The 26,700-nt window shown below is 49.1% G+C and overlaps 2 protein-coding genes across 6 annotated transcripts in view; one reads left to right on the top strand and one right to left on the bottom strand.

The window, feature by feature from the left end:
* Positions 1-6: 6 nt before the first annotated feature.
* TSNAXIP1 (translin associated factor X interacting protein 1) lies at positions 7-16,812 on the bottom strand. Of its 4 annotated transcripts, XM_059044847.2 has the most exons (16): positions 16,534-16,674; positions 12,413-12,515; positions 5,744-5,856; positions 5,488-5,614; positions 4,237-4,330; positions 3,465-3,661; positions 2,994-3,129; positions 2,402-2,571; positions 2,171-2,330; positions 1,965-2,095; positions 1,676-1,801; positions 1,370-1,522; positions 1,159-1,268; positions 822-948; positions 621-727; positions 88-410 (listed from the first exon to the last, which is right to left on the bottom strand). In XM_059044847.2, exons 1-16 carry the CDS (start codon positions 16,578-16,580, stop codon positions 170-172), a joined length of 2,142 nt encoding a protein of 713 aa, XP_058900830.1. In that variant the 5' UTR covers positions 16,581-16,674; the 3' UTR covers positions 88-169. The 4 variants fall into 4 exon arrangements, with proteins under 4 accessions (XP_066874410.1, XP_058900830.1, XP_066874409.1 ...); XM_067018308.1 differs by lacking the exons at positions 3,465-3,661; positions 4,237-4,330; XM_067018309.1 differs by lacking the exons at positions 3,465-3,661; positions 4,237-4,330; positions 5,488-5,614; positions 5,744-5,856 and having other exon boundaries at positions 7-410; positions 16,534-16,806.
* Positions 16,813-17,160: 348 nt separating this feature from the next.
* The window catches only part of RANBP10 (RAN binding protein 10), a 56,822-nt gene continuing 47,282 nt past the window's right edge, over positions 17,161-26,700 (top strand). Inside the window, exons 1-2 of one of the 2 annotated variants that reach the window (XM_059044887.2) lie at positions 17,161-17,426; positions 18,210-18,321. In XM_059044887.2, the coding sequence (XP_058900870.1) occupies positions 17,192-17,426; positions 18,210-18,321 (347 nt within the window). In that variant the 5' untranslated portion in view covers positions 17,161-17,191. The remainder of the gene's footprint in view (positions 17,427-18,209; positions 18,322-26,700) is intronic. The other variant, XM_067018339.1, reaches the window with a different exon arrangement.

Below are 26,700 nucleotides of genomic sequence, written 5' to 3'. Positions count from 1 at the left end.
GAATATGCTGTGTTTTGGCGCATGTTCTGGGACCAGCCAAGCAGGGACCGACCACCCTTCCCTTGACTCCCCAGCGTAACCTAGAGAATAGCATGGGTTCAGACAAACAATTTTGTAACAACAGTCAGAGGTTAGCAGCACGGGAGCACTCAGGCTGCCCACAATGGCCTCAGCTTGCAGGTTCCTGCTCTCGGGGCCCCATACGCCTAACATCACTCATCTGAAGCTGTTCCAGTGCAGTCTGGAGGCTTATCACAATGCCCTCTTCCTTTTCCTCGCCCTCTTCTGGCAGTTCTGTCATGGGGAGCTGGAAGGCCTGGCTCAAATAGCTGTTTAGGGTCTGCTTGTCCAGGCTGGGATCAATGTTCATCAAGGCCTCACGTACCTTGGGTAGGGTCACCTCATCGTGGCTGCCCCCACAAAGAAAGAGAGAGATAGACCTTGACCATCCTCTCTATACCCCAGACCCCAAGATGCCCTCTCCCAGGCTTGAGCAGTATGTAGTGCCCAGCAGCAAGCTCGGTGCATAGGGAGACCTGGGGCTTGAGGTGCTACTCTGTGGCCCAGCCTGTAAAACTTGCCAATGACTCAGTGAGCCTGAGGTCCCCAGGGTCACTCACAGTTCCAGGTCCAGCTCCTGCTTTAACTCCTGTAAGTATTCATCCTTTTCATCCATGTACTGTTTCCACAGCTTTTGCACAAAGGGCACGCTCTGGCCCTCCTCGTCCTGGAAAGGTGCCATAAGGCAAGGTGAGGGTACACAGGCTAGGGTCCAGCAGAGGCTAGGGCAGGACTGGGCAAGTTCCTGGGCCCCAACCCACCTCCCTAAGTAATACGCAGTAGTTGAGCAAGTCTTCATTGCTGCTGCTGGGATGCCAGCCCCCTGCCTCCATCAGCTCCTGAATTCTCTTGTCCTTCTTGAAGGGGAAGGTACTCTTGAGGGCAGTGCTATAGGGAGACACGAGGGCTGACAGGCCTGGCTGAGGCCTGCCTACCTATCTCCCCGCACCCCTCTGCCAGCCCCACTGGTGCTCAAAAGGGCAGCATGCACTGAGTCTCTGGCCTTTTCCCACCAGGCTCCCCTTCCCCCTGCACAGCTAGGAGCTTGGCCAGAGGTCATGCTGGGCTGAAGTTCGGGGTGGCCAACTGGTCTCTCACCTTAACTGCTCCATGGTTAGTAGCCCCTTGTTCTGGCTGTCGGCATTGGTCATCTCCTTCAGCAGCTGTGCTATTGTCTCCTTCTGCTTGATGTACACACTCTCTTTCCTCTAGGGGGGAAGCATTGACCATCTTGCTGTTCCCTTAGAGGGGTGGGGACAGAGCTAGCCTATGCTGGGGACAAAGGGTGGAGGGCCAGGCCCAAGCTTACCTTTCCCATCAAGACTGCATAGAACTGACTCATGACCTCATTGGAGTGGAAGAGCTTGGTATATTCAAAAATGGTGTAAGCCCAGGCCATGGCATCACCAGGCCCAAAGCGACGCTCCAGGAAATTGAAGAAGAAATCTGGGAACTTCTCTTTCTGCAGGGTAGGGGGAAGACTGCTTGGTCAGCCTGGCCCACAGTTGGTTGGCCCTCCTCCCTGTTCCCTAGCACCTTGAGGGACACCCCCCACCCCCATGCACCAGAGGACTCAGGCAGCCACACCAGGCCAAAATGGCTAGAGAGATCTGACCTGCTCCTCAGTGATACGTTCCTTCCAGGCATCCTTGAGGAGGTTTACCACGTCCTTCTTGGTTGGCTTCTTGTTCTCCACAACGCCGTCAAACCGAAGGAAAGGGGGGATGGATTCCCCATAACCCTGTATGGAACCATGTCAGCTTATCTCTGGGCCCCTCTGTAGCCCCACCAGCAAGCAGGGCAAAGCCCCAGATAGTTCCCCCAGAACCTCAAGTCTCCTCAGCAGCAAGGTCTGGCCATTCTGACTCTGGCCCCAAGCCTCCTGAGCCCAGGGACTCCCCTACCAGACCAGGGAAGAAGTCTTTCTCTCGGAGCAGCCCCTCGCCAATCTCCTCCAGGAGCACATCTACCAGCTGGTTGCTGTTCTTGCCCTCGGCCAGCATTCTCCAGCGATCTCGTCCTCCAGCCACCACATCTGCAGACAGGGAGAGGGAGCTGGATCCAGACCACGCACTTGAGCAGTCCCTAGGGCTCCCATGGCCAGCATTACCTTCACACTTGGACCAGTCTGGCCGTGGTGTGCAGGTGCGCTGGATCTCCTGCAGCTCAGAGTAGAACTGGTCCCGCTCCTTCAGCGTGCTCATGTGCAACTGCAGCAGCATCTCATGCTCCTTGCGGACCTCTTCATAGTCGTCTCTCAGGCTGTCCAGCTGTGGGCAGGGTGATTGGTCCTTGCTACTCACCTGCATGGCCCTTCCCTACCCTGCCTGCCCACCAGCACCTGTTCCTGCAGATCCTTGAGGGTCTTCTCCTGCATTTCAAAGTCTCTTCTAGGCACCACATCTCCAAAGTTGGCCTTCATGGTGTTGAGTTCCATCTGTGTGCGGGTCAGGTCTTGCCGGGCCATCTTCAGAGCCGTTGTTAACTTCACGGGGTCCTCCCTCCAGACACCTGCCAGGGGGCCCGCCAGCTCATGTCATCCTGCCTCTGGGGCCTGTAGCCCAGGGCAGGGTTGAGTGTCCCTTGGGGCATGTCCCAGGTCTTCCTGCTCACCCAGCTTGGGAACCCCTGAGTCTTTCCATAGTGCTACGAGCATAGGGCTTTGAGCTTAAATAGAGAAGCCCAGGATGTGGAGTACCAGGCCTGTCCTGCCCTTAGGGATTCTAGGCTGCCTCAGTTGCCAGTGATTGTTTCCTTCTTAAACAACAAGTCTATGATTCTCAGGCCAGCTCAGAAGATCCACAGACCCAGGTGGCAGCAGGAACATCTCCCATCGTGAATGAGCAGATAATAGAGTTGAATGCATAGGAGTGGTGAGAGCCAGACTCCTCTCCAGCGCCTCTTCAGGGGAGAGAAACCCACCTCGGGCGTACCTGGGGACTGGGCTAGTGACATGTCTTCCCACTGGTACCGTAGCTCATTCAGGTCTGCAATAAGTATCTTACGGGCATCTCGCTCGCTGAGGTAGCGCAGATACTCCTCAGCCAAGTTCTTCCTCAGTTTGGTCACCTGTTGGGAAGAGAACAAGAAAGGCAGAAGGAGGAGGAGACTGGTCTTCCTGAGAATGCAGCAAAGTGCCGAAGCTTCCTCCTATGGAGAAAATCTGGCAGCCGAGGAGCGGGACTCTGCTGGCATTTGGGGCCATACCAAGCCAGTGCTGAGCTGAGGAGGAGGGCAGCATGTGGAGAGAGGGGTGTGGGGGGAGGTGGTGGCTCTTTATATCATTCCAGGCAGAAGGGTGGAGAGAGCTAGGGGGTCACCCCAGGGCTGAAGGCCTCAAGGTCACCCCTGGGGTGTGGGTGGGAGGGATTCAGGGAGTTGGTCACCACATTACTCCCTTTCACCTCACTCTGCAATGAGATCTTCTCCTCATTCTTCTTATCAATGAGTTTTAGCAAATTCATCTTCTCTTTCTTCAGCATGGAGATTTCATCTCTCTCCTTAGCCCTTATGGCCAGGATCCTCTCGTTGCAGTCCTCGTTCACAGTGACAAGCTTCGCCTTCAGGGGCTCCAGAGCCCGAATCTTCTCCCTCTGGTGGGCTAAGCAGGGACAGGTGGGAGAGTCCCTTTGGGGCCATTGAAGACAAACAACCAGGAGACACTGATCCTGAGGTCACAGTGAGTGGCTATGTCCCTTGCAAACTCGAGGAGTCTATACATGCCTGTTCAAAGCATAGCTCCTGCTTAAGTCCTTCCTGCACTTGCTTTTAAACCAGGGGCAGAGTCCCGATGAGGACCCGGGTCTCACCTATGCCCTTTCCCCATACGGCCTTTAGTCCTGCAGCTGCACCATGCCCAGCACTTCCTGAGCCTGGTGAGGGAAGCCCCCTCACTTCCCAGGGGTACACCCACCCTTCTGGGCTTCACTGTCAATAGAAAAGATGCTCTATTTCTCACAGATACTGCCGCACCATGCTTCCCGAGAATGGGAGGTAGTCAGTTGCCCTGGGGTGCCCTATCACATGACAGTGTAAGCAAAAAGGCTAAGGGGGGGCTTGGTGACCTCAAAGCCCAGTTTGTAGCTGCCCCAGCCCTGCTGCAGAACCCAGAAGGTCAGAGTAGGATCCTCTCTGCCTCTTCCAGGCTGGGCCCAGGCAGGGAGGCTGCAGTCTTACCCAGCATCACCTCATATGCATTCTTGATGGAGGATAGCAATGGCTTGTATGTTTTGAAGTCCTCTATGAAAAATTCAAAGATCTCTCTGTAAGGCTGGCAAGAAAAGGGAAACTGTCACCTCCTGGCCTATAGCTGCCACCCTCAGTGGGACCTAAGTTTTTCTTTGCTTGGCTTAGAAGTGTCCTAGCATGAAGCTGCCAGGCGACTCACATTCAAATAAATGCCACAGGCACCACCGGGGTCTCTCACAGTCGGGGATCTGAGAGGCAGCTCCATCCCTCTCAGCTGCTCTCTGGAGACCTCTCCTGGTGCTGTCTCTGAGACCTGGCAGACGACCTGGGTCAGGACCTCCCCCTCTCTACCTGAGCCCCCTCTCTGGCTCTCCAGGCAGCCAGCCTTCTTCATGCACTGTGCTTCAGCTGGCCTCTTACCAGCACCCCTCCCCGTCTTACAGCCCTGTGGGGGCAGGAGAAGGTCTAAGGCTCTAGCTTCCAAGTAGAGGTGTGGTTTCCTGTCCCACTCGGACACACAGGAAGGTTTTGGAGGCAACATTGTGTACTGGAATGAGCACATGCTCCCAAACCAGCCCTGAGTTTGAATCCTAGCTCCACTACTACAAAGCCAGATGCCTTCTCTGAGCTTCTGCTTCTTTGTTGGCGAGGTTCCTTTAGCTTGTGAGACCATATCTAAGTCCCCACCAGAGCCTGGTACACAGACAGTGCTCAGCAAATGCTTCTGTCAGTGACTAAGTCAGAAGTGAGGGACTCCCTGTCATCATTTCCATTTGAGCAGGGATTTGGTGATTCCTTCCCTAATATGCATCAGAATCTAGGTTACATCTAGATTTCTCTCTGTATCTGGCTAAGTTCCTCAAGCTTGGGGCTGTTGTTACTGGGCTGGTAGACATTGTATGACCCCTGCTTGCCCAACTGCCAGGATTTAGGCTCCATTCACTGATACCCAATGACCCAAGGTGGGTGCTGGGGATCACAAAAGGGACTGGAGGCAGCATTCAGGCCACCTGACTCAGGTAAAGAAACCCAACCCTCAGGAGAGTTTTCGTTCCATGCTGGTAGACTTGCCTGCTCACTGGCTTTGTCAGAGAATACGTTTCTCTTACCAGGAAGGGGAACCCAAAAGAGCTGGGAAAGTCTGGTCTCGCCTGAAGGTCTGAAGTGCCTAGTTCTGGTGAGTAAGGTTTCTTCCCGGCCCTGCCCCTGCCCTCGCCCCAGTTATTCTGTGGCTCTGACCTGCAGCCTTAGCTCCTGGGCAGAATCTGTGCCCAGGTCCAGCAGGAGGAGCTCCTTGCGTAGGTAGTTCTCTAGTTGCTCTAGGTACCTTGGCTTGGTAGTGCCCAGGGGCTGCTGCTGCCAGCTACTGCAGGGAGTGGTGGACTGAGATATGATGGACACCCCACCAGGCCCTTGTGCCCTGGGTCTGGGGCACCAACACCCCTGCACTGTTTCTGGGCCCAGCCTGTCCACCATCAGGCTGACCCTGGCTTACCCTACTCGCTGCCGGTAGTCATCTGAACAGGGCTTTCGATTATGCAGAATGGTCTGGTCACTGATGTATGTGGGCCTTGGGGACAGGTGGCCACCGATGGAGAATGGACAGGACTATAAGAAGGGACAGGTGGGGTTACCATGACAATATTGCTCCCTTTCCTGATGTTCCTCTCCAGGCTCCTCCTCCACTCCTGGGTTCCCCCCACCCAACATCTCTTAATATGGTTCACAATTAAGACTGTGGTCCTTAGAGAGGGGTTAGATTAAACCCTAGATCCCCCTTATTGGTTATGTAACCACAGTCTGAGCCTCAGTCTCTGCATCTGTAAAATGGGAATGGTTGTGCTCCCCATTGCGTTGTATTGATGTGAGAATGCAACGAGAAAGAATAGAGGGTGGTTTATACAGACTCAGGCACCTTCTAGGAGCCCAGTAAAGGTGAGTTCTTCTTCTCTTCTGTAGGTTTGTCAGTGAGTATTGAATACCTGTGCTATGAAAACAGATATGAGTACTTACTGGGACCATCTCTTGCCCCCACAGCACAATCCAGCTAAAGGGAGACAGGGGAGGGCAGGCACAGCCTCAAGCCTGGACTCTCAGGCAGGACTGCAGAGATGCAGCAGGGTGACCTGTGGACCCCGGGTAGAGACTAGGCTCTGCCCCCTGGGGGAGGGGAAGGGGAGAGGTGGTAGGGCCCTGAAGCAGTGGGATCTCATTTTGAACCTTGAGCAGGGGTAGGGTGTAGTAGTATTTATGAGCTTGTTTTTTAAACTTTTTATGAAATAATCAAAACATGAGAGAAAAAAATGACTCTCTTACCCAGTGAAGCCTACTTCTAGGGTTCATCCACTCAGTCATTCATTTGTTCATCAAACATTTCTGGGTCCATAGCACATGCCAGCCCCTGCTGGGTTCTGGGACATGAAGGAAGCTGGGGGTATGATGGAAGTGGGACGACAAGTGAACTGATAAGCAGGTAGTAACTGAAGCTGAAGCAGGTCACAGGAGTGTGGAAGCCCTGACTGGAGGGTGCCAGGGGAGGCTGGTACTCTTAGAGGAGGAAGTGATGATGTCAGTGATTTCAGTAAAGCTTGAGTGACTTCATGGGAGGAGTTGAGGTCACTCTGGAAGAGCGTGATGTGTCAGGGGAGGTGGGGGGGTGCACAAAGACTGCCTGGGTAGCACCAATACCTCAGGGAAACAGCAGGAGTTTTGAAGGGCTATGAACAGGGGCCAATGCCCAAGGAGGGCAGGCTGGCTGAGGCTGAGGTCTGGGCTGGCCAGTGCAGAGGGGACAGAGATGAAGCAGCAGCTTCATGCCTAAGGGCAGTCCTCAAAGCCTTACTTGTGACTATGAAAATATCAGAAAACTCCTAAGTGTCTAAAAACAGAAGATTCTTATACAGGCGTGAAATGTTTACAAAGAGTCTTAACATGCACTATATCTCTAAGGGTTAAGTAAAGCCTGAAATTAGAGAATAAGCACAACCAGGTAAGATGAAAAACCAGAAAAGATGGAGGAAATAATGCAAAAGGTTAGCAGTAATTATTCTCCAATGATAGGCCCATGGGTGATTATGTGTCTGTAATTGTGTATTTTTCAAAATTTTCTACAATGCACATAAGTTACTTTGAAATTTAAAAGAACACTGAATTATTGAATTCAGTATTAAAGCCTCCTCTGTGGAAGGCCCTGAGCCCAGCTTCCAGGTTCTTCTGAGATGGAGAGAGACTAGGCTTACCACCCATGTCCCACACATCCAGGCTCTAGGAGTCCTTCCAGGCTAATGGTAACTGGCTCCTGACCCTCTTAATGTGGAAAATGCCACTGTCTCTTTGGGCTCTTCTTTGCATTCTATTAGTTCTACCTATTTTTTCTCAATCTTGCAATCATTTATCCTTTCCCTAAATATTTTGGAAAGTACATAGTAAGCCTTGTTGCTAGGTCCCAGGGAGGACTCCAGCCTCTTGCAAGGGTCTAGGTTGACCTATCTGTATACTTCCAGAACTGATGGCATCATACTTCACACTCTTCATAGTCTTTATTTTTTCCTAATTGAAGTATACTTGATTTACAATGTTGTTAACACTCTTCATAGTCTGTAGCACTCAGCAAATATTGTGGGATAAATATCTAAGGGAGCACAATCATTTAGCTGGATGCAAGGCATAATGAAAACGCTACTATTGGGTGTATATGTTCACACAGGCTTTCCCTGGGTCAAGAATGCTCCAGCTTGACTATTCAACCAGCATCTCAGGGGTTCTCCCTGATACTCTTCCCAATCCCAACGCTCACACCTTCCCGTCATCACACCCCCATCTTTTCTCAGAAACACAGAATTTGTCATCTTGTTTACCACTGTATCCACAGTGCCTGGCACACAATAAGAATCAACAAATATTTGTTGAATAGATAAAAACATGGGGGGGGGAAGAGAGATGATGAAACAGAATTGTCAAGAGTTTAAAGCCCCCCTATCAAAATAAGCTACATCAAGCAGAGAAAGGTAAAAGACAAATACTAAGAGTAATACAGTTGATAATGACAGGTGAGTAGATTTATACATATATTAAACAGAAATAAAGAAGGACAATCTCTTAATAAATACAAAAAACTAATCGTAGGCCACAGATAAGGTGTTAACACATTTTAAAATGAGAAACTGTATACCTTGCATTTCCTGATATAATACAATGAAATAAGAACTGATAATATAAACATACCTCTAAAACACTTAACCATTTACAGAAATTTAAAAATAAATATTTTTCCCAACCCATTTATTACTTAAAGTAAAAATACAACATGTTATAGAAATGTTAAAATTACATGATCAAAATGTTTGGGATATGATCAGAAAAGCACTCACAAGTATTTAATTGCTTAAAATCCTTTCACTATCTAAAAAAAAATGGTTGGGGCTACCCTGGTGGCGCAGTGGTTAAGAATCCACCTGCCAATGCAGGGGACACAGGTTCGAGCCCTGGTCCAGGAAGATCCCAATGCCGCGGAGCAACTATGCCCGTGCGCCACAACTACTGAGCCTGCACTCTAGAGCCCGTAAGCCACAACTACTGAAGCCCGCACACCTAGAGCCTGTGCTCCACAACAAGAGAAGCCACCGCAATGAGAAGCCTGTGCACCGCAACAAGGAGTAGCCCCCACTCGCCACAACTAGAGAAAGCCCGCGCGCAACAATGAAGACCCAACGCAACCAATAAATAAATAGATAGATAAATAAATAAATAAATAAATAAATAAATAAATAAATAAATAAATCGTTCTGATGAACCTAGGGGCAGAACAGGAATAAAGACTCAGACATAGAGAATGGACTTGAGGACACGGGGAGGGGGAAAGGGTAAGCTGGGACGAAGTGAAGAGAGTAGTATTAACATATGTACACTACCAAATATAAAATAGCTAACTAGTGGGAAGCAGCTGCATGGCACAGGGAAATCAGCTCAGTGCTTTGTGACCATCTAGAGGGGTGGGATAGGGAGGGTGGGAGGGAGATGCAAGAGGGAGGAGATATGGGGATATTTGGATATATATAACTGATTCACTTTGTTACACAACAGAAACTAACACAACATTGTAAAGCAATTACACTACAATAAAGATGTAAAAAACAAAATCCTTTCACTATTAGGAAAGAAAGCCTTAAGCCCGTGGTTGCCTGAAAAAGAAAAAAAATCATAATAAAAATTTTAGACATAGGAAATAAAAATAGAAATAGATAAACTGGAAACATGAGAAGCCAAACTTAAAAATCAAGACAGAAAACTTTTTTTGAAAGACTATTAAAATTGATGTGATTTTTATAAAAGGACAAAGTAACCCAGGAAAACACCTGGGAAGTTGTCGAAGAAGCACCTAACCCTGGTCAGTTAATGGTAACTTTTTCACATTTTCAAGAGGCCAGGCCAACAGGCACATGAAAAGATGCTCAATATCGTTGTTAGAGAAATGCAAATCAAGACTACAGTGAGGTATCACCTCACACCAGTCAGAATGGCCATGATTAAAAAGTCTACAAATAATAAATGCTGGGCTTCCCTGGTGGCACAGTGGTTGAGGATCTGCCTGCCAATGCAGGGGACACGGGTTCGAACCCTGGTCTGGGAAGATCCCACATGCCGCGGAGCAACTGGGCCCGTGAGCCACAATTACTGAGCCTGTGTGTCTGGAGCCTGTACTCCGCAACAAGAGAGGCCGCGACAGTGAGAGGCCCGCGCACCGCAATGAAGAGTGGCCCCTGCTTGCCACACTAGAGAAAGCCCTCGCACAGAAACGAAGACCCAACACAGCCATAAATAAATAAATAAATAAATAAAATAATAATAATAAATGCTGGAGAGCGTGTGGAGAAAAAGGAACCCTCCTACACTGCTGGTGGGAATGTAAATTGGTGCAGCCACTGTGGAGAACAGTATGGAAATTTTTTTAAAAACTAAAAATAGATTTACCATATGATCCTGCTCCTGGGCATATTTCCAGAGAAAATTGTAATTTGAAAAGATGCATGCACCCCAATGTTCATAGCAGCACTATTTACAATAGCCAAGACATGGAAGCAACCTGAGTGTTGATCAACAGATGAATGGCTAAAGAAGATGTGGTACGTATATACAATGGGATACAACTCAGCCATAAAAGAGGATGCAATAATGCCGTTTGCAGCAACACGGATGGACCTTGAGATTATCATATTAATGAAGTAAGTCAGACAAAGACAAATATATAATATCACATGTCGAATCTAAAAAAAATGATACAAATGAACTTATTTACAAAACATAAATAGACTCGCAGGCACAGAAAACAAACTTATGGTTACCAAAGGGGATAGAGGGGTAGGTGTGGGGGAGATAAATTAGGAGTTTGGGATTAACATATACACACTACTATATAAAAAACTGCTAAGCAACAAGGACCTACTGTATAGCACAGGGAACTATATTCGATATCTTGTAATAACCTATAATGGAAAAGAACCTGAAAAAGAATATATATTATATGTAAAGCTGAATTACTTTTCTGTACACTTAAAACTAAGACAACATTGTAAATTAACCAGACTTCAGTTAAAAACAAACAAACAAAAAACAAGAACAAAAACAAAGGGAGACTAGCCTTGAAAATTTCCTGAGCAGACAAAACGAGTTAGAAATAAAGCTTAATTTAGCTTATTTTGGGAGACTTAAAAAATAAAAAAGGCCCATCTTCGTGCTCTGTCTGCCGTTTCTGTAAAGAGAAAAAGTAACCCTATTTTGATTGCTGGGCATATGCTGCTTTCTTGTCTTGGTTGTTAACAGCTGGTAAGGCCTCCGCAAGCGGGTGGTTGGAAGGCGGCGTTCCCGGGAGCTCCGTGCTCTCTGCTTCCCCCTGCAGGTGAAAATGGGAAAGGCGGCCCCGGGGGTCGGGGGCGGCAGGAGGCAACAGCGTCCTCTGGTGGTTGAGAACGGTGTCACTGCCGCCGCGCAGAACAAAGGGAGTGAAAGAGCCTGGCCCCAGGTCCACTGAGTAGGTGGCAGCTGAGGGGGACGGAGAGCAGACACCCCAAGTAATCGGATCTTTCGGGACTGTGGCTGCGCTTGGTCTCCGCTTAGAGTCCACACTACCCCTTTCCCTCCCTGATGTCAGGGTCCCCATGTTTGAAGTCCCCAGCCTCACAAATTGTACAGCTCATGTGTCCCCAGATCCTCCAGACAAGACATACTCGCACAAAGAAAACCACCACAGCCCACAGTTCTCCACTGTGAGCTGGAGTTATAAATTTGCTCAGATGTGTTTTTTCACCTGTAAGATTTGGACAATGGCTGTTTGCTTGTTAAATAGTAATAACAATCTTATGATCATATCAACAAAAGCCCCCAAATCTTAATAACACAATATATTTTTAATTTGAGGGAAGAATATTATTTCTTTTTTTTTTTTTTTTGGCCACACCACGTGGCATGCAGGAATGTAGGATCTTAGCTCCCATACCGGGGATGGAACCTGTGCCCCCTGTAGTGGAAGTGTGGAGTCCTAACCACTGGACTGCCAGGGAATTCCCCAGCATTCATTTTTTATAAAAACTTTAAAGAACATGAATGGAGGGAGAACCTGTTGTGAGGCTGGTAAAGAGTCTCTTCTTCCAGTGCAGAGCCAACAGTGCAATGGAGAAACATCCTTTACTACTGTCTTCACATACATACAGCAATTATGGTGCACATACATATGCCAGCCACTCAAGTACCACATCAGGCACTGTGGCCGTAAAGACAAAAAGATATAGTCATAGCTCTGAAGGACCTTGACAGATCTGGTGGGACCATCCCAGCACCCAGCACAATGCCTGGCTCATGGCAAGCTGGATGAAGAAATGAGGTCCACTCTAGAATGCTGAGTTGCAGGGGAAGGTTATCTGTGGGCAGGAGCTGAGTCCCTCTCTGCTCGGGGAGGTCTGGGAAGGCTGTTCCGGTGAGGTGCAGCAAGAGTGCATGTTCCCCCATCCCAGAGCCTGCTGGGCCTGGCCTCTGAGCCACACTCCCTTAACTGGGGAGAAGCCACTTGGTGGGGCATGGTTCAGGTGGGTGGTGCTTTGGGGTTGCAGAGAGGGAGGCAGAAAGATCTGGGGATCAAACTTTAGGGTTCCAACAGGACACAGCCACTAACCAGAAGCGTCTTCCGTTTCTGAGAAAGCTTGCGTTTCTGGGTATTCTTGGCTTCTGTGAGGAAGGAATCATCTACGATAACTCCTAAAGGTCGCAAGTGTGCTCTGCACAGAGAAGGAGAAGCAAGTGGTGGGTGACAGAGCCTTGAGTGGGGAGTACACTTCCACTCTTCCCAGAGCCACAAGACATGGCTTCCTTTCCCCTCAGAGCCAGGCTCTGTCTTCTCAGTGCTGCCTCCAGATTCCCAGAGGTGCTGCCAACAAGTTCCTGGCTCAGGGCCCAAACCATTTTCCCACATTCCCAGAAACCCTCTCCTCCTCACTGGAGTCTCACCAACTCCTGCAGTGGCAGGACACCCTCACCATGAACCCAGAGAACGCTGTAGGCCTATACTTCCCCTCAGTGTTTAGCTGTGGCTGTGATGACAGTTCCATGAATGTGACAGCCACATTCTGGGGGTGTGATACCAAAAGCAGGTGCTATAGGACAAGAAGTACAGGGTCTGGGGTCCAAGAGGTAGGGTGGGAGTCTTGAGCCTCTACTTACTGGCTGATAGGGCCCAGAGGCTGACATCTGTGTTTCCAATAGGGACCCCCTTGGGGAAATCATTTAACTTCTTTCAGCCTAGTTTCCTCACAAGGAGATGGAGACAGTTCTTGCATTTTCTATCTCACAATGTTGTTGTGAAGTTTAAATAAGAGTAAAAGAGATATGCAAAAATAACCTGTAGGGACTTCCCCGGTGGCGCAGTGGTTAAGAATCCGCCTGCCAATGCAGGAGACACGGGTTCGGGCCCTGGTACAGGAAGATCCCACATGCCACAGAGCTACTAAGCCCGTATGCCACAACTACTGAGCCTGCGCTCTAGAGCCCGCAAGCCACAACTACTGAAGCCCGCACGCCTAGAGCCTGTGCTCTGAAACAAGAGAAGCCACTGCAATGAGAAGCCTGCACACCTCAACAAAGAGTAACCCCTGCTCGCCACAACTAGAAAAAGCCAGCACGCAGCAACGAAGACCCAACGGAGCCAAAATATTAAAAAATTAATTAATTAAAAAAATATTTTAAAAAATAACCTGTAAACTGCAAGGAGCTGCAGAGATATCAACTGTGAAAGAAGGATGTGGGAAAAGTGGATCATAATTTAACTTCTAGGCCTCTTGGGGACAGCCATCATTGCTCAAGCTAGGAAGGCATTTGGGGGTCTAGAGGAAGGGCTGCCTGTGGGCAGTCAGACTCAGGTGGAACAAAAGGAAGAAGTGATCCCAGTAATCCATGGTGGCGGCGGGTGGGAGTGATTTATGCCACCAGATAGACTTATGTCTTCATTCCCCTTGCTAGCTGGTGACCTTGGGTATGCTCTTTAACCTCTTGACCTCAGTGTCTTTGTCCATAAAACTGAGACATGGATTACCCAAACTCCAGGGAAGTTGAGAGCAGTGACGTGAACCCAGTTGGGAAAATCTGTCTTGCAGGGTTCTTTAGTCCTACTTCATGGAGCAGTGACACCCCAAACTCCAGTTCTCTATTGTCTCTAAGCTGAACAAGTGTGAGCAAACCATGTCGAATACGCCGCCAGTGTGGAAAAGGAAAGGCTTTTGCTCAGATGTTTACGGGTTTGAGACAGGATGCAACAGATCAACCCATCAGCTCACTGGTTTAAATCATACCTTCCTGTCAAGACCAGTCAATTTTCTAAACTCTGTTCTTCTTGCTCCTGCTGGAACTACCACATGGGGCAAGGTAAGCAAGAAAACTATGGGGAACTCTACAAATCCTGAGAAGTTGCCAGATGGAAAATCTCAGTAGGTAACATGTTAGGTTTTTTTTTTTTTTTTTTTTTTTTTTCAGAAAGAACTCAGTGAGAGACAAAGTGATATGTAAGAGGTGGATGTATTTGGAGAGAAACACACTCCACAGACAGAGTGTGGGCCATCTCAAAGGCGAGAGCGGCCGGTAACATGTTAGTTTTGAATGCCAAGGGAGACAGTAGTCAAAAACAGATTTGCAAATGTTAATTTTAAAAACACCTGGGCTTCCCTGGTGGCGCAGTGGTTAAGAATCCACCTGGCAATGCAGGGACACAGGTTCGAGCCCTGGTCCAGGAAGATCCCGCATGCCATGGAGCAACTAAGCCTGTGCACCACAACTACTGAGCCTGCACTCTAGAGCCCGTGAGCCACAACTACTGAGCCCTCATGCTGCAACTACTGAAGCCCACGAGCCACAACTACTGACCCTGCATGCTGCAACTACTGAAGCCCGCGCGCCTAGAGCCTGTGCACCACAACAAGAGAAGCCCCTGCTCGCCACAACAAGAGAAAGCCCGCATGAAGCAACAAAGACTGAACGCAGCCAAAAATAAATAAAATAAAATAAATAAATTTAAAAACACCTGGTAGAGTCTATACACTTATCCAAAAAGTTTAGGATGCTTCTTCAGTATTATATTAAATATTTTACACCAATTCTCAGAGAGGAGTGGGAAATAGACTATATTTCTACTTCAAAAGTGGAGAAAACTCAGTCATTTAACTAATGGCAAGCAGTGGGTTTGACAGGGGTAAGTCCTGGTACTGAGTGAAGTCAAGCTACTGAGTTCCATCCATAAATCTACTGTGCCAGGGATGTGAGGCTGAAAGGAGAAAGCCAATGGGGAGGAGAAACCTGCTGCAGGAAAATGCACAATTCAAAGGTCCCTTTATTTCTTTTTTTGGCTACACTGTGTGGCTTGCGGGATTTTAGCTCCCCGAGCAGGGATTGAACTCAGGCCCTCGGCAGTAAGAGTGCAGTGTCCTAAGGACTGGACCACCAGGGAATTCCCTCAAAGTCACTTTTAGAGGGTCCTGCTGACATTCGTGTAGTGCTAAGGTCTGGCCCATGCTTCATCATCCTGGCCCTGCTCTAAGGGGAGCTGGAGGAGGACACCCACACTATTCCTCTAAGGGAAGCAGTGAGCTTGGCCCAATATACTATACACCACTAAACACTGGTGAATGAAGAATATGGGCAGGAATGATGTTTTGTACTGTCACCAAATTCAGCATCAGCAATTACATTGTGCTTCCTTCTTAAAATACATGGGGATTCTCTTTCTGAGTCTGTTTCATATCCCTTTCAAACGATTGCAGTTTCCTAAATCATTCGTGTGTTGGGTAACAACACTCTTTCTCAAGCCTGCTGTCTGGTTTTTGTGATTCATTTCGTGACTTTTCTTGTCTTTCTCTGTCAAGGCAGCTGACCATGGGGGATTAGAGTTTAGGTGAGATCAGGTTTTTTGCATTAGGAATGAGTAGAAGCGAGAAAGTACATTCATTAAACACTTACTGAATGCCTATTATGTGCAAGAGCTGTCATGAGAGCTTCATATATGCTGCCTAAATTTTCCCAACAGTTTAAGGTGGGCTGTGTCATTCCCATGTTTGAGATATGGAAACAGAGGCCCAGAACTTAAGGGCCTTCTCCTAGCTCTCAGAGCTAGAAAGGTATTTAGCCAAAATTTTTGTATTAATATGTATACTTTGTGGCTTTCCTGGCTAATGGAACTTGTTATCATATTTGCAGTGTCCAGATGCTGCACCCCTGAATACAGGCAGGAGCTACCTTGAGGCCATGGGATGTTCTTAGGCTGCTTAGAGATGCTTCTTTGTCATAAGCCAGTGGGTGAAGAGGTTGTTTATCCTTGTGGCTAAGATCTCAGGTTCGGGTCTCACATGGCTGGGTTCAAATACTAGCTCCATCACTCATAAACATGTGTAAGACACATGATCTCTTCAAGATTCTATTTCTTTATTTGTAAAATAGTGATATTACTACCTCATAGAGTTGTTGTGAGGGTTAAATATGGTGTATAGAGCTCTTGGCACATAATACACGCTCAATACGAAAAAGCTGGCTATTACTAATGATAAAGTGCGCCTGCCCTTTTACTAGAATGTAACGACCTTCCTGGGTTGAGAAGTCATCTGAGATTCTAACTGTTTCTGCACCACTGATCCTGTGGGGCTGGAGCCCCAAACCAATGGACAGAGGCAGGAGGTGCAGAGGTCAGAATCAGGTACCATTTCTCTTTCTGGAAGTGCTCAAGGCCTGCTCTTCCCCCTCAGCCCGGCCAGCGCCTACCTCGACGTGGTCGCGAAGCTGGGGCACTGCGGCTTCGGGGAGTCCATGACCGTAGGGCAGCCGTGCAGCCAGCACTACTGGCCTAGGAAGCTGTGGTAGTTTACAGTCCGTAGCCATGGCGACCAGGTCCCAGCAGCCCAACGGAGGGGACGGGGTCAGGATTGTGCCACGCCTCCGTGCCCCGCACCCGCGGGCTGGGAGGAAGGCCAAGTAGCAAAGGTAGACTAGAACCGGGAATAGAGTCTCCTCAGAGTCAGTCACTATAGCGGATATGACCCTAGCGACCAGAACTGAGGCAGGGAGATAAACAGAGGCCATGGGGGAGGGAGGTGAACTGAGAGGCCGGAGCCGCGTTGCCAGCGGGAATTGTAGTTTTCGGTGTCCCAGTGTCTCAGCCGAGCAGGCTTATGGCCGAGGGGATTTGTACTACAGCTCCCAGAGATCCTTACGAGCCCAAGCTCGTCCGCCCCTGGAGAGCTCTGCATTGTGGGAAATGGAGTCCAAAATGTGGCGAGGCGTAGTGGTGTCGAAGGAGAGGTGCCGGACTGGGACTCGGTTTCCCTGCGGCCCAGGTTGGCTCGCTGGCCATTGGCTGAAAGAGGCGGATCTGGTCCCGCTTTTCTCCGCCCCCAGTGACACAATAGCAGCTCCCTCCAAGATGGCGGCGGCGACGGCGGACCTGGGAGCTGGGAACCTGCAGGTTGGAGACTCCTCCGGCGGGGGCACTGGATGCGGGCTGCCGTCCCCAGGGGAGCAGGAACTGAGCCGGCGCCTGCAGCGCCTGTATCCCGCGGTCAACCAGCACGAGACGCCGCTGCCGCGCTCCTGGAGCCCCAAGGACAAGTACAACTACATCGGCCTCTCCCAGGGCAACCTCCGCGTCCACTACAAAGGTATTGGCCTGTTTGGTCGCAGTGGGAGAAGGCCAGAGCGTCTGCGGGGTGGGTGTGGTGCCCAGCCCGTGCTCCATCACGTCCCTTCCCCAGCTCGAGTGCTCCGGCTTGGGCCTTAGTTCCTGCAGGGTGTCTCGGGTGGTGGGGCTGACCAGGCCAAGGATTGACTGCCTAGTCTGTTCTGCCCTGAGACATCTGATGTCAGGAGAACCGCAGCAGGTGTCCAAACCCAGTACTGGGCTGGACATTCTTTTCAGGGCCTTCCTGCTTGTTTTGGGGTACCTCCGACTCGAGCTAGGCCCTTCACCACTGCTTAATTTCATAAGTGTCTGAAGAAAGGGGTGGTCACATCCTCTCCATTAGCCAGAGGCCTATGAGCTTGCTCACCTGCCAGACATCCCAGACAAGACCTAGGGTTCTGCGCTTAAGTTGTGGGGGCGTCTTCCAGGGCTGCCTCTTCCTCCCTTAGTCTTCCAAGTGGGCTGCCTGTATCTTGGAGTGTCTGCCAGCAGCACTAGGAAATCTCTCACATATGCACCCACATTGCATGTACCCTCCTGTGGTTTGAATGGCAGTGTCTCAGGCAGAGCTGCTATTCTTAGGAGGAGGTGAGCCAAAGGTGGGAGGTTTATGTGTTTGCTCAGTTGTTTTCTGATTATTCCTTGGACTGTGCAAGGGCTTCCTCTGGCCATGGAGGGATGAAGTTGCCACGGAGCAGAGAAAAATGAGGCTTCCATTTGCATTTCCTTCTGCTGAAATTTCTTCCTTGCCCTCTTCTATTAGGTCATGGCAAAAATCACAAAGATGCAGCCTCAGTGCGTGCCACCCACCCCATACCTGCTGCCTGTGGCATTTATTACTTTGAGGTGAAGATTGTCAGCAAAGGAAGAGATGGGTAAGCCCCTCCTGACCACGTTCTTTCCCCCAACACTGAACTGTTCCCTGTGGTCAGAGTTTGAGGTCTCCTGGTTGACACCTGTGACTGGTGTGAGCTGCTGAGCTGCATTGGTCTGGGCTGCAAAGGGTTGAATAGCAGATACCTCTGTTACCTGGCTGTGGGCATGGCCTGGTCTAAGCAGCAGCTTTTGATGACAAATAGATACATTTTATAGAGGAGGGGCTTCTCTTTAGTGATAGTGTATGAGATACATCAACAGGTCAGGGAAACAAATAACAAGTTTACATTAACAAATCAGCGTCCAGAATGGAGTTCCCCCACTGTTGTGTGGTGTTTGTGACTTACCTCCTTTCACACTCTTGCTGTATTCAAGATTCCTTTTTATGGCATTTAGTCATGGTAGAGGCCCCTGTAGACTTCAAAGGGATAGTAGTCTTTGCAGCATTCATCAAAGCTGTGGCAGCCACTGGTCTGTCATCTTAGGGTAAACAGCATGCACATGGTCAGAATCAGATGAGCTTGCTACTCATAAACTTGTTTTTCAGTCCAGGGACTTTAACACCAGTTGGATCAGCGTTAGGAAGGTCCTCATTAAAGTCAGCATTAGGGAGGCTCCCTATTTTACGATGATCTAAGCAGATACAGGAAATCAGAAGGGAGATTTTTCATTTTTCTTCCTTTTCTTCTCCTAGTCTCCCTTTTTTTCTGGCTGTTATCACAAAGCAGGTGTTTAAGTTATGAAATAACATAATTTTAGTTGCTTTGGAAGGGTTTTCCTCATCAGACCTTAGGTCTGGTGTGGGTAGTTTGCGGACCCCACCAGCGACCTTCCTTCCAACCCTGATGTGTGTTCTTGAGCATTCAGAATACTTCCTCTCTCCTAGGGACTGTTCCCGTTGTGGTACATGCAAAATGCCTGGCCAAGGGGCTCTGCTGGGGTCAAGACTGATGGAATTGGAGCTTTGCCAGCTTCCTCAGTGAAGTTGTAACATCTGTGCCGGGCAGGGCTCTGTGGTTGTGGGTAGGTCATGGGGCTTTGATCTTGTCTGTACTGTGGGGAGCTAGGCCAGCATCTACGCTACCTGTAATCCCAGAATTCTATGATACTGAAGTTGTGATCATGGCAAGCTATTGCATCTTTTACTTTTATCCTCATATAGTGCATTTACAGGTAGGAAGTTTATATTATTGGAGGGCTTTAAATCTATTTTCCCTTTCCACCATCTGATAAAAGTGCATGTATTTAATGTGGTTGAACTAGTGTGAATGAGAACAGCCTCTTAAAACAAAACAAACACTGCAAAAATAGTTACAATATAGACTGAAATGTTGGTGCTGCAGTCTCATATTGCCAAAGAAATGGAGGGGCATTTCTTAAACTTGCAGGGAGGAAAATGGATTATTTTCTCTAGAGTCCTTACTCGTAGATAACAGTGAGCTAATAAAAGACAAGAACAGTTTTTCAGAAGGTCTCTACATTTCAGTTTAAATGTGGAGACCTGGGTTCCTTCACCTGGCTTTTAACATTTCAGTTATAAGTGGGTCTTGCTGGAAAAGGCCCTGTATCTTGTTAGATTGCCTTACTGTAGGTATTGCCTGCAAATCCAAAGAAAGTTGAGCATCTTTTCCCAACTTTCCCAGCATTTTTACATGAGGTAAATATAGCTGTTAAGCTGACCTGGAAATCTCAGTTTTAGAAAGGTCCCAGGTCATGTATGCTTGTGGTGGCCTGCTTCAGTTGACCACTGTCAGAGGAAAGGTGTGTGAATGTCACCTATGGCCTCTTTATGGAATCCCTGAAAGCCTTCTCATGGCTAAGATATAGCCATGTGGGCCAGATGTGGTTTTTAGGAGGCCAGGGGCAGTTCCAGGGCAGACAATGATCAGCTTGTTTCCTGTTTCCCGTCAGTGTTGAAGGTGTTTGGTCCATGACCCAGGTGTTAACTGGTTATGTAGCTTTCCTGTATTACCTAGTTCCATCCTCATGGCATCTCTGGAAAGTGGCTGGAGCAGATGATGATGTACCTGTTTTGTGGGTGAGCCTGAGCCCCTGGGATGTTTGGTGACCTGCCCTGGCTACAGGGCTTAGGGTGTGCAGTGGGGTAGCCTAACTTATCAGATGCCCTCACCTGATCCCAGACACGTGTGTCCACGCTGCTGCTGCCTTTCCCTGTTGCATTCCTTGCCTGGGTAGAGTGAGGGAATGTCCAGTTGGATTCTTAGGGGATCACAGTGTTCTTAGGGGACAGAGCTGAAAGGTACTTAGTGCTGAGTGGGCCCAGAGAAGTGTGGCGTGCTCTGGACTGGGCTTGATTGACTTACCATCCCATTGAATCTGTAAACTTGTTTTTCCGTAGATTTGAGTACAGGCCTCCTTTGTAAAAGGTGTTTATGAACCTAGTTGTCAGTGTCATTGTTTTCCAGAAAGCCCTTTGTTCTGACGATGTCTTTTCTAGCAGAACACACTAAGCTTGTCTAATTAGAAAGGTTTCATTTCAAGGGTTATACTGATTCATACCTTCTGTGTGCCAGTTGCATGCTAGGTACAGGGAGAACAACAGTAAAGCCTGCACAGGCCAGCCTTGTCCTCAGAGAGCCTCTGGCCTATTCTGTAGAGAGTCCACTGAACGGCTTTCTATAAGAGGAGGCAGAGCCTGGGCATGGTTTTGAGGGATAAGTAGGAGTTTCTCAGCAGGTGAGACCTGTTGGGCCTAAAATGAGCCTGGTTGGTAACTGGCTTGACATCTGGGTGCTGGGCTTTCTGGGCGCTCCTCAAACATAAGGGAGAACTGGAGAAGGAGGGGTTATGTATGAGCTAAGAGCCAGGCTTAGACTGATGGGCTTCAGCTGCATTTGCCGAGTCACCAGAGCTGGGAACCCCAGGAGCAGATCTGGTGGGGTGAGGAGACATCAGAGCCCTGCCACTGGTGCCAGGAGATAAGGGCATCTGGGTTGATCTTGTTAGGAAGCCAAGGAGGCCCTGAAACTGAGGGTCCCTGGGGAAATGACATGCTCAGGCAGAGTTCATGGACCTTTGGGTGTCTCCAGCTCTTAGTGATGACACATGGAGGGTGTGGCTGACTAGGCTGACAGATGCTCCAGTGTGACCCTCAAAATAGACTGTAACATCATCCCAGCAGCGGCAGTGGTGGTGGCCTCCCGACATGTGATGAGTGGCTCTACCCAAGAACAGCAAGCCTGGGCTAGAGCACTGGATGGAGCTGCGGGGGTGGGATGCGGGTGCTCTCCTCTCCTCTGCATCTTGTGCTCAGGCCCAGGCCCTGTGGTCCTTTGGCCACAGCCAGCCTGCCTTTCCTTTCACTTGCAGCCAGCTTCCTTTGGCCAGGCAGTAATGTGCTCATCCATTAATTCTCCACATGACAATGAGGCACCCATTGTTTTGTCCCAGGCCCAGACCTGGGCCCCAGGAGCACAGGCCTGAGGCCTATCTAGAGAGGAGGCAGATAGGCCTGTGCACATGACTTCACAGGCTGGTGTAGAAGAAGCCCGTTCATGGTGTGTGCTGTACCCAGGGGTGGCCCAGAGGTTGGACTTCCTCCTGTACCTGAGAGTCTGGGGAAAGCTTCATATAAGAGGTGATGATGCTGAATCTGGAAGGATAGGTTGGAGGGTTCCAGATGGACAAAGTGAGAAACGATGCTCTAGACGAAAGGAACAGTGCATCAAACACGTGGAACACAGAGCATGAGTTAGGCAGGGACCAGGTCAGAAATAGCTTATGTGCTTTGGCCAGAGAGCTTGGGCTTATCCTGAGGGCAGTAGCAATATACGAGGACTTTGGATCTGCCTGCACTTTTGATATTTATTTATTTATTTACTTGGCTGCTTGGGGTCTCAGTTGCCGCATGTGGGATCTTTAGTTGTGGCATGTGAGATCCAGTTCCCTGACCAGGGCTCGAACCCGGGCCCCCTGCATTGGGAGCACGGAGTCTCAACCACTGGACCACCAGGGAAGTCCCCTGCCTGCACTTTTGAGAGTAGATAGGGCAGAAGAAACTCTGCTGGTTTGGTTCAGCCAGGCCCCTCTGGCTGAGATTCCTGTCCGGTGCGGGCCAGTAGCTTTATTTTTATTTTTAAAAAATAATTTATTATTTATTATTTATTTATTTATTCATCCATTCATTCATTGGCTGCGTTGGGTCTTCATTGCTGCATGTGGGCTTTCTCTAGTTGCGGCGAGCAGGGGCTACTCTTTGTTGCGTTGCATGGATTTCTCTTGTTGCAGAGCACAGGCTCTAGGCGTGTGGGCTTCAGTAGTTGTGGCTTGCGAGCTCTAGAGTGCAGGCTCAGTAGATGTGGCACACAGGCTTCGTTGCTCTGCGGCATGTGGGATCTTCCCGGACCAGGGCTTGAACCCGTGTCTCCTGCATTGGCAGGCGGATTCTTGACCACTGCACCACTAGGGAAGCCCCCGGCTAGTGACTTTAGGTCCTTGACTCTGGGCATGGCTTTCCTACAGCAGTTGTCTCTTCTCTCTCTTGGTTGGCCTTTCTCCTATATGGTGGGATGCATAGGTAGGATGTTGAAGACTGGTAGCCAGAGTGGCTTCTTGGAGGTGAAAGGCCTCTGTGTGTGGCTAGTATTCTCTGGTACTCTGGTTTTGTTAAGTCCCATCTGAAAGACAACATTGTCCATGATTTTTCATGGAGACTCAGAGATCCACTCACCCAATTAAGATCTCACCTGCCGTGTTTCTGGTTTGCAGAGCTACTTGAGCGTAGGCCCTCCAGTCTAGAGACAGCATGTGGCTGGCCTCTCACCCTGGGACCCCCACTCCAGTCTCTGTGCATTGTACAGTGCTGTTGAGAAATTTGGTGCTCATCTGTGGACCTGGAGAAGGCCTGTCCTGCCAGCTCTGAGAAGTAGGTGCTGTCTTTGCCTAAGGCAGGTACAAACAGTGATTGTGCCCTGTTCTCATCGACATCCGCCCAGTGCTCATGGCCTCAGGGGCAGATGCTGAGCTTTGGGCTGCATCTCTCCGTAGTAACACATTGCACTGTTTCTGGAGATGTGGTGTATTGGGGCTCTGGAGCAGCTTGGAGTGTTGTATTGCTTACCTGTATTGGGGGTTAAAGCCCAGGTGTAGTTGGGTGGGTGTACTGAGGTGCAGCTCTGGTCTAGAGTGAGAGGACTGGAGTCCACATGGCATCCTCTTTTCTGGTAAGACCTGTTCCTGCCCTGAGCACATCTGGGCTTCCCTGAGACCTACCTGACCACTGTATGTCACCACCCAGGCTCCAACTTCGAGGTGAGAGTGAGGAGTATGGCTTCTTTCTTCATAAATGGGGACTTCCTTGGTCAAGGATCAGTCTCTGGAGAAATTCCTAAAATTCACTTCATGCCTACCCCTCCCCACCCCCACCCCCATTATTTTTTGTTCTCGGGAATGTTTGGGCTTTTCTTTTCTTTTTGGGGGCCGTACTGTGCAGCTTGTGGGACCTCAGTTCCCTGACCAGGGATCGAACCCGGGCCCCCTGTGGTGGAAGCGCAGAGTCCTAACTACTGGACCACCAGGGAATTCCCTGGTCTTTTCCCTAGATAAGTCATCAGGTAAGGGAGATTCCCTGTTAGAGGGGAAGCAAGGAGCTCATCAGAGTGGAGCACAGGAGCCTGGTCTCAGCAGCTCTGCGTGGCAGGCACTGTGTGCCATCGTTTTCTGGGACCATTGGGAGGGAATCAGTGGCCCCGAGTGGGTGGTCAGAGGTGAGAAGGAAGGGACTGATCACTAGGAGAGGGGTGGATAACACCGTGTCAAAATGCAAGGATGTTCATTCCTCTGCTTCCCTAGAAATTTTGTTTAAAATCCACATAAAATGTCTTTCTAGCTCTAGGATCCTTGGTGTTCTGTTGTAATTGAATTGTGAGGTTGTGACTCTTGCTAGAAGTGAGACAAGGGGACTTGGTGCTGGAACAGGGTCCAGCCCCCTGCCATGAAGGGGCCAGTGAAAGATGCTCTGGACTGTGTAGGGAAGAGGGGGAGGGGTAAGTCTTAGCATTCCTTGTACACTCTCTTCCTCTCCTACCTCTTGGACCTTAGAGATGGCCTGGGATTCAGGGAAGTTTAGGTTATGGATGACAAGTGTCAAGGCTCAAATACCCCCATTGTCCACTCAGCTTGCATGGCAAATGTTATGGATTGATAGCAGCATTCATTCTTGTCCAGACAGAGCCCCAGATGTTTTCTCACTGCACAATGCACCAGGCAGCTGCTATCTTTTGGTCAGAGGTACATCATGAGACAAAACCTACTGGTCCTCAGGGCAGAGACAGTTTAAGATGAGAAGAGGTGGAGAGAGGAGAAGGGCATCTGAGTTGTGCCCAGATGGTCCAAGGGCTCAGCTTGTCTCTTCTAGAGGACATTGCTGAGGCAGAGCTGAACCGAGAGGAAAGACATAGAGGGGATGGTTTGCTGAGCAGTACTGGTTATACCCTGGTCTGCAAAAAACCATGTGTCTGAAATTGGCATGGGCTATTTTATAGAATGCTCTCTTTTAATATCAACTGTTGTACGAGGAGTTTATTGGTAGTTACATTTGCCTTGCCTTTTTAAAAAAAATAATAAATTTATTTATTTATTTATTTTTAGTTGTGTTGGGTCTTTGTTTCTGTGCGAGGGCTTTCTCTAGTTGCGGCGAGTGGGGGCCACTCTTCATTGTGGTGCGCAAGCCTCTTACTATCGCGGCCTCTCTTGTTGCAGAGCACAGGCTCCAGACGTGCAGGCGCAGTGGTTGTGGCTCATGGGCTCAGTTGCTCTGCGGCATGTGGGATCTTCCCAGACCAGGGCTCAAACCCGTGTCCCCTGCATTGGCAGGCAGATTCTCAACCACTGCGCACCAGGGAAGCCCAGCCTTGCCTTTTGTTTTTTTTTTAACCAAAATGTATTTTTATTTTACCTATAATTTTTTTTTAAATTGTAAAGGAATACATTCGCTCTTGTAACACCTGACATGGTGTACATTTTGAAAATATCAATAGATAGCAGAAGGGACAGAGCGATGCAGGTTTAAACAAATTCAGGTTATTGCCATTATGTATATTATATCATTTGAGACTAGTGCAGAAAACAGAAATGATTCCAGATATTTTAAGCAGGAAGGGGTTTATTACATGGAATTTGAGGCCTTCAAAATCATTAGGACTTAGTTTCCATGTAATGGTAGGTTACTTGAATAAGACCCCATGCTGAGAATAATGAAAGATGCTAAGTTACAAACCAGCAAACTCAAGGCCAGTTTCTGGATGAACACCTGTAACTAGAGAGTTAAGGGTAATATCTGAGTACCTAAGAGTATTTGCTGTGTTCACACTGAGCTCTGCTCCAGCTTTATAATTACACGGGGCCAGAGAGGTTAGGGTCCAAAGCTTATGGGATGTGGGGTCTGATGGGAACCCTCTCACATTAAGGTGGGGTGCCAGTTGGTTATACCCTCTAGTTAAGGGCAGTATCTTTGGTTTTGGAATGTGGTCAGCCCTGGAAATTTTCAAGGCTTGGTACTTGAGTTTCCTGGGAGATTCTTTAGGGAAGGAGCCATAATGCAGGGTGGTGAATAACCTGCCTAGGGCCACCCATGGGGGCTGTTCCACCCCTTCCTTTCTTGTGGACTCTCTGGGTGTTTTGATGGTGCTGGTGGTAGCGTATGCATGAGGGTCTCCAGACACACATTCAGAACCACCCTCCTCCCTGCAAGCATATCCTGTCTCATGGTCCCTTTGCCTTCAGGCTTGCTCTTTCTTGGATGGTACCCGGTTGGGTCCGTTCATCTAATACCCTTCCTCTCAATGGGGGGGGCCTGCATAGAATTGGGCTCCGTGGGTGACTGGGTGGCTTTCTGGTAGAGGGGCAGGGTTGGGGTGTAGCTGCTAGAGGAGCAGCTTGTACACAGTAGCTGGTATCATGAAGGACTGTGGCTTTAAGCAGCCCCGTCAGACCAGGAAGTAAAATCCCCAGCATCAAATATTAGCTCTCGTTTCAGACCTAAATGTCAGTTGGTGTTTCTCCTGAAATGTCTCCCAGGGACCGTTTTGTAACCACGACCCCAGAGATCCCCTCTGTTGTGGAGGCTGTTGATTTCTTATCTGGGGCAGGTTCTGACAGAGACAAGATTGCCAGCCTTCCATTAGCTCCTTGGGGGGTCTGAGGCAGGGGACGGGGCAGTGGTGACTGGCCTTTTGACCTGAGAGGCTTGATGGCGGAACTTACCTTCCTGCAGCCCCCGAGAGCCATCTCAACCTTGAGGCTGAGGAGCTTGTCTCTTCTCTCCTCTCTGTCACTTCCTACCAGAGCTCTGTGGGCCTGGAGACATTCAGCTGATGGAACTTGAATTAAAAATATTCAGACAATTCTCTGGTGGTCCA

Source organism: Kogia breviceps, chromosome 18, assembly GCF_026419965.1.
Source record: "Kogia breviceps isolate mKogBre1 chromosome 18, mKogBre1 haplotype 1, whole genome shotgun sequence".
Lineage (NCBI taxonomy): Eukaryota > Metazoa > Chordata > Mammalia > Artiodactyla > Physeteridae > Kogia > Kogia breviceps.
This window is presented reverse-complemented; position numbering and strand designations above follow the sequence as displayed.

Coding starts and splice junctions, on each gene's coding strand:
- TSNAXIP1 (XM_059044847.2), bottom strand. CDS start 16,580: ATGGACTCCCCGAAGCCGCAGTGCCCCAGCTTCGCGACCACGTCGAG. Junction 3,130..3,464: donor AGATCTCATTGCAGAGTGAG/GTGAAAGGGAGT, acceptor TCTTCCCAACAG/GTGACCAAACTGAGGAAGAA. Junction 949..1,158: donor CTAACCATGGAGCAGTTAAG/GTGAGAGACCAG, acceptor GTCTCCCTATAG/CACTGCCCTCAAGAGTACCT.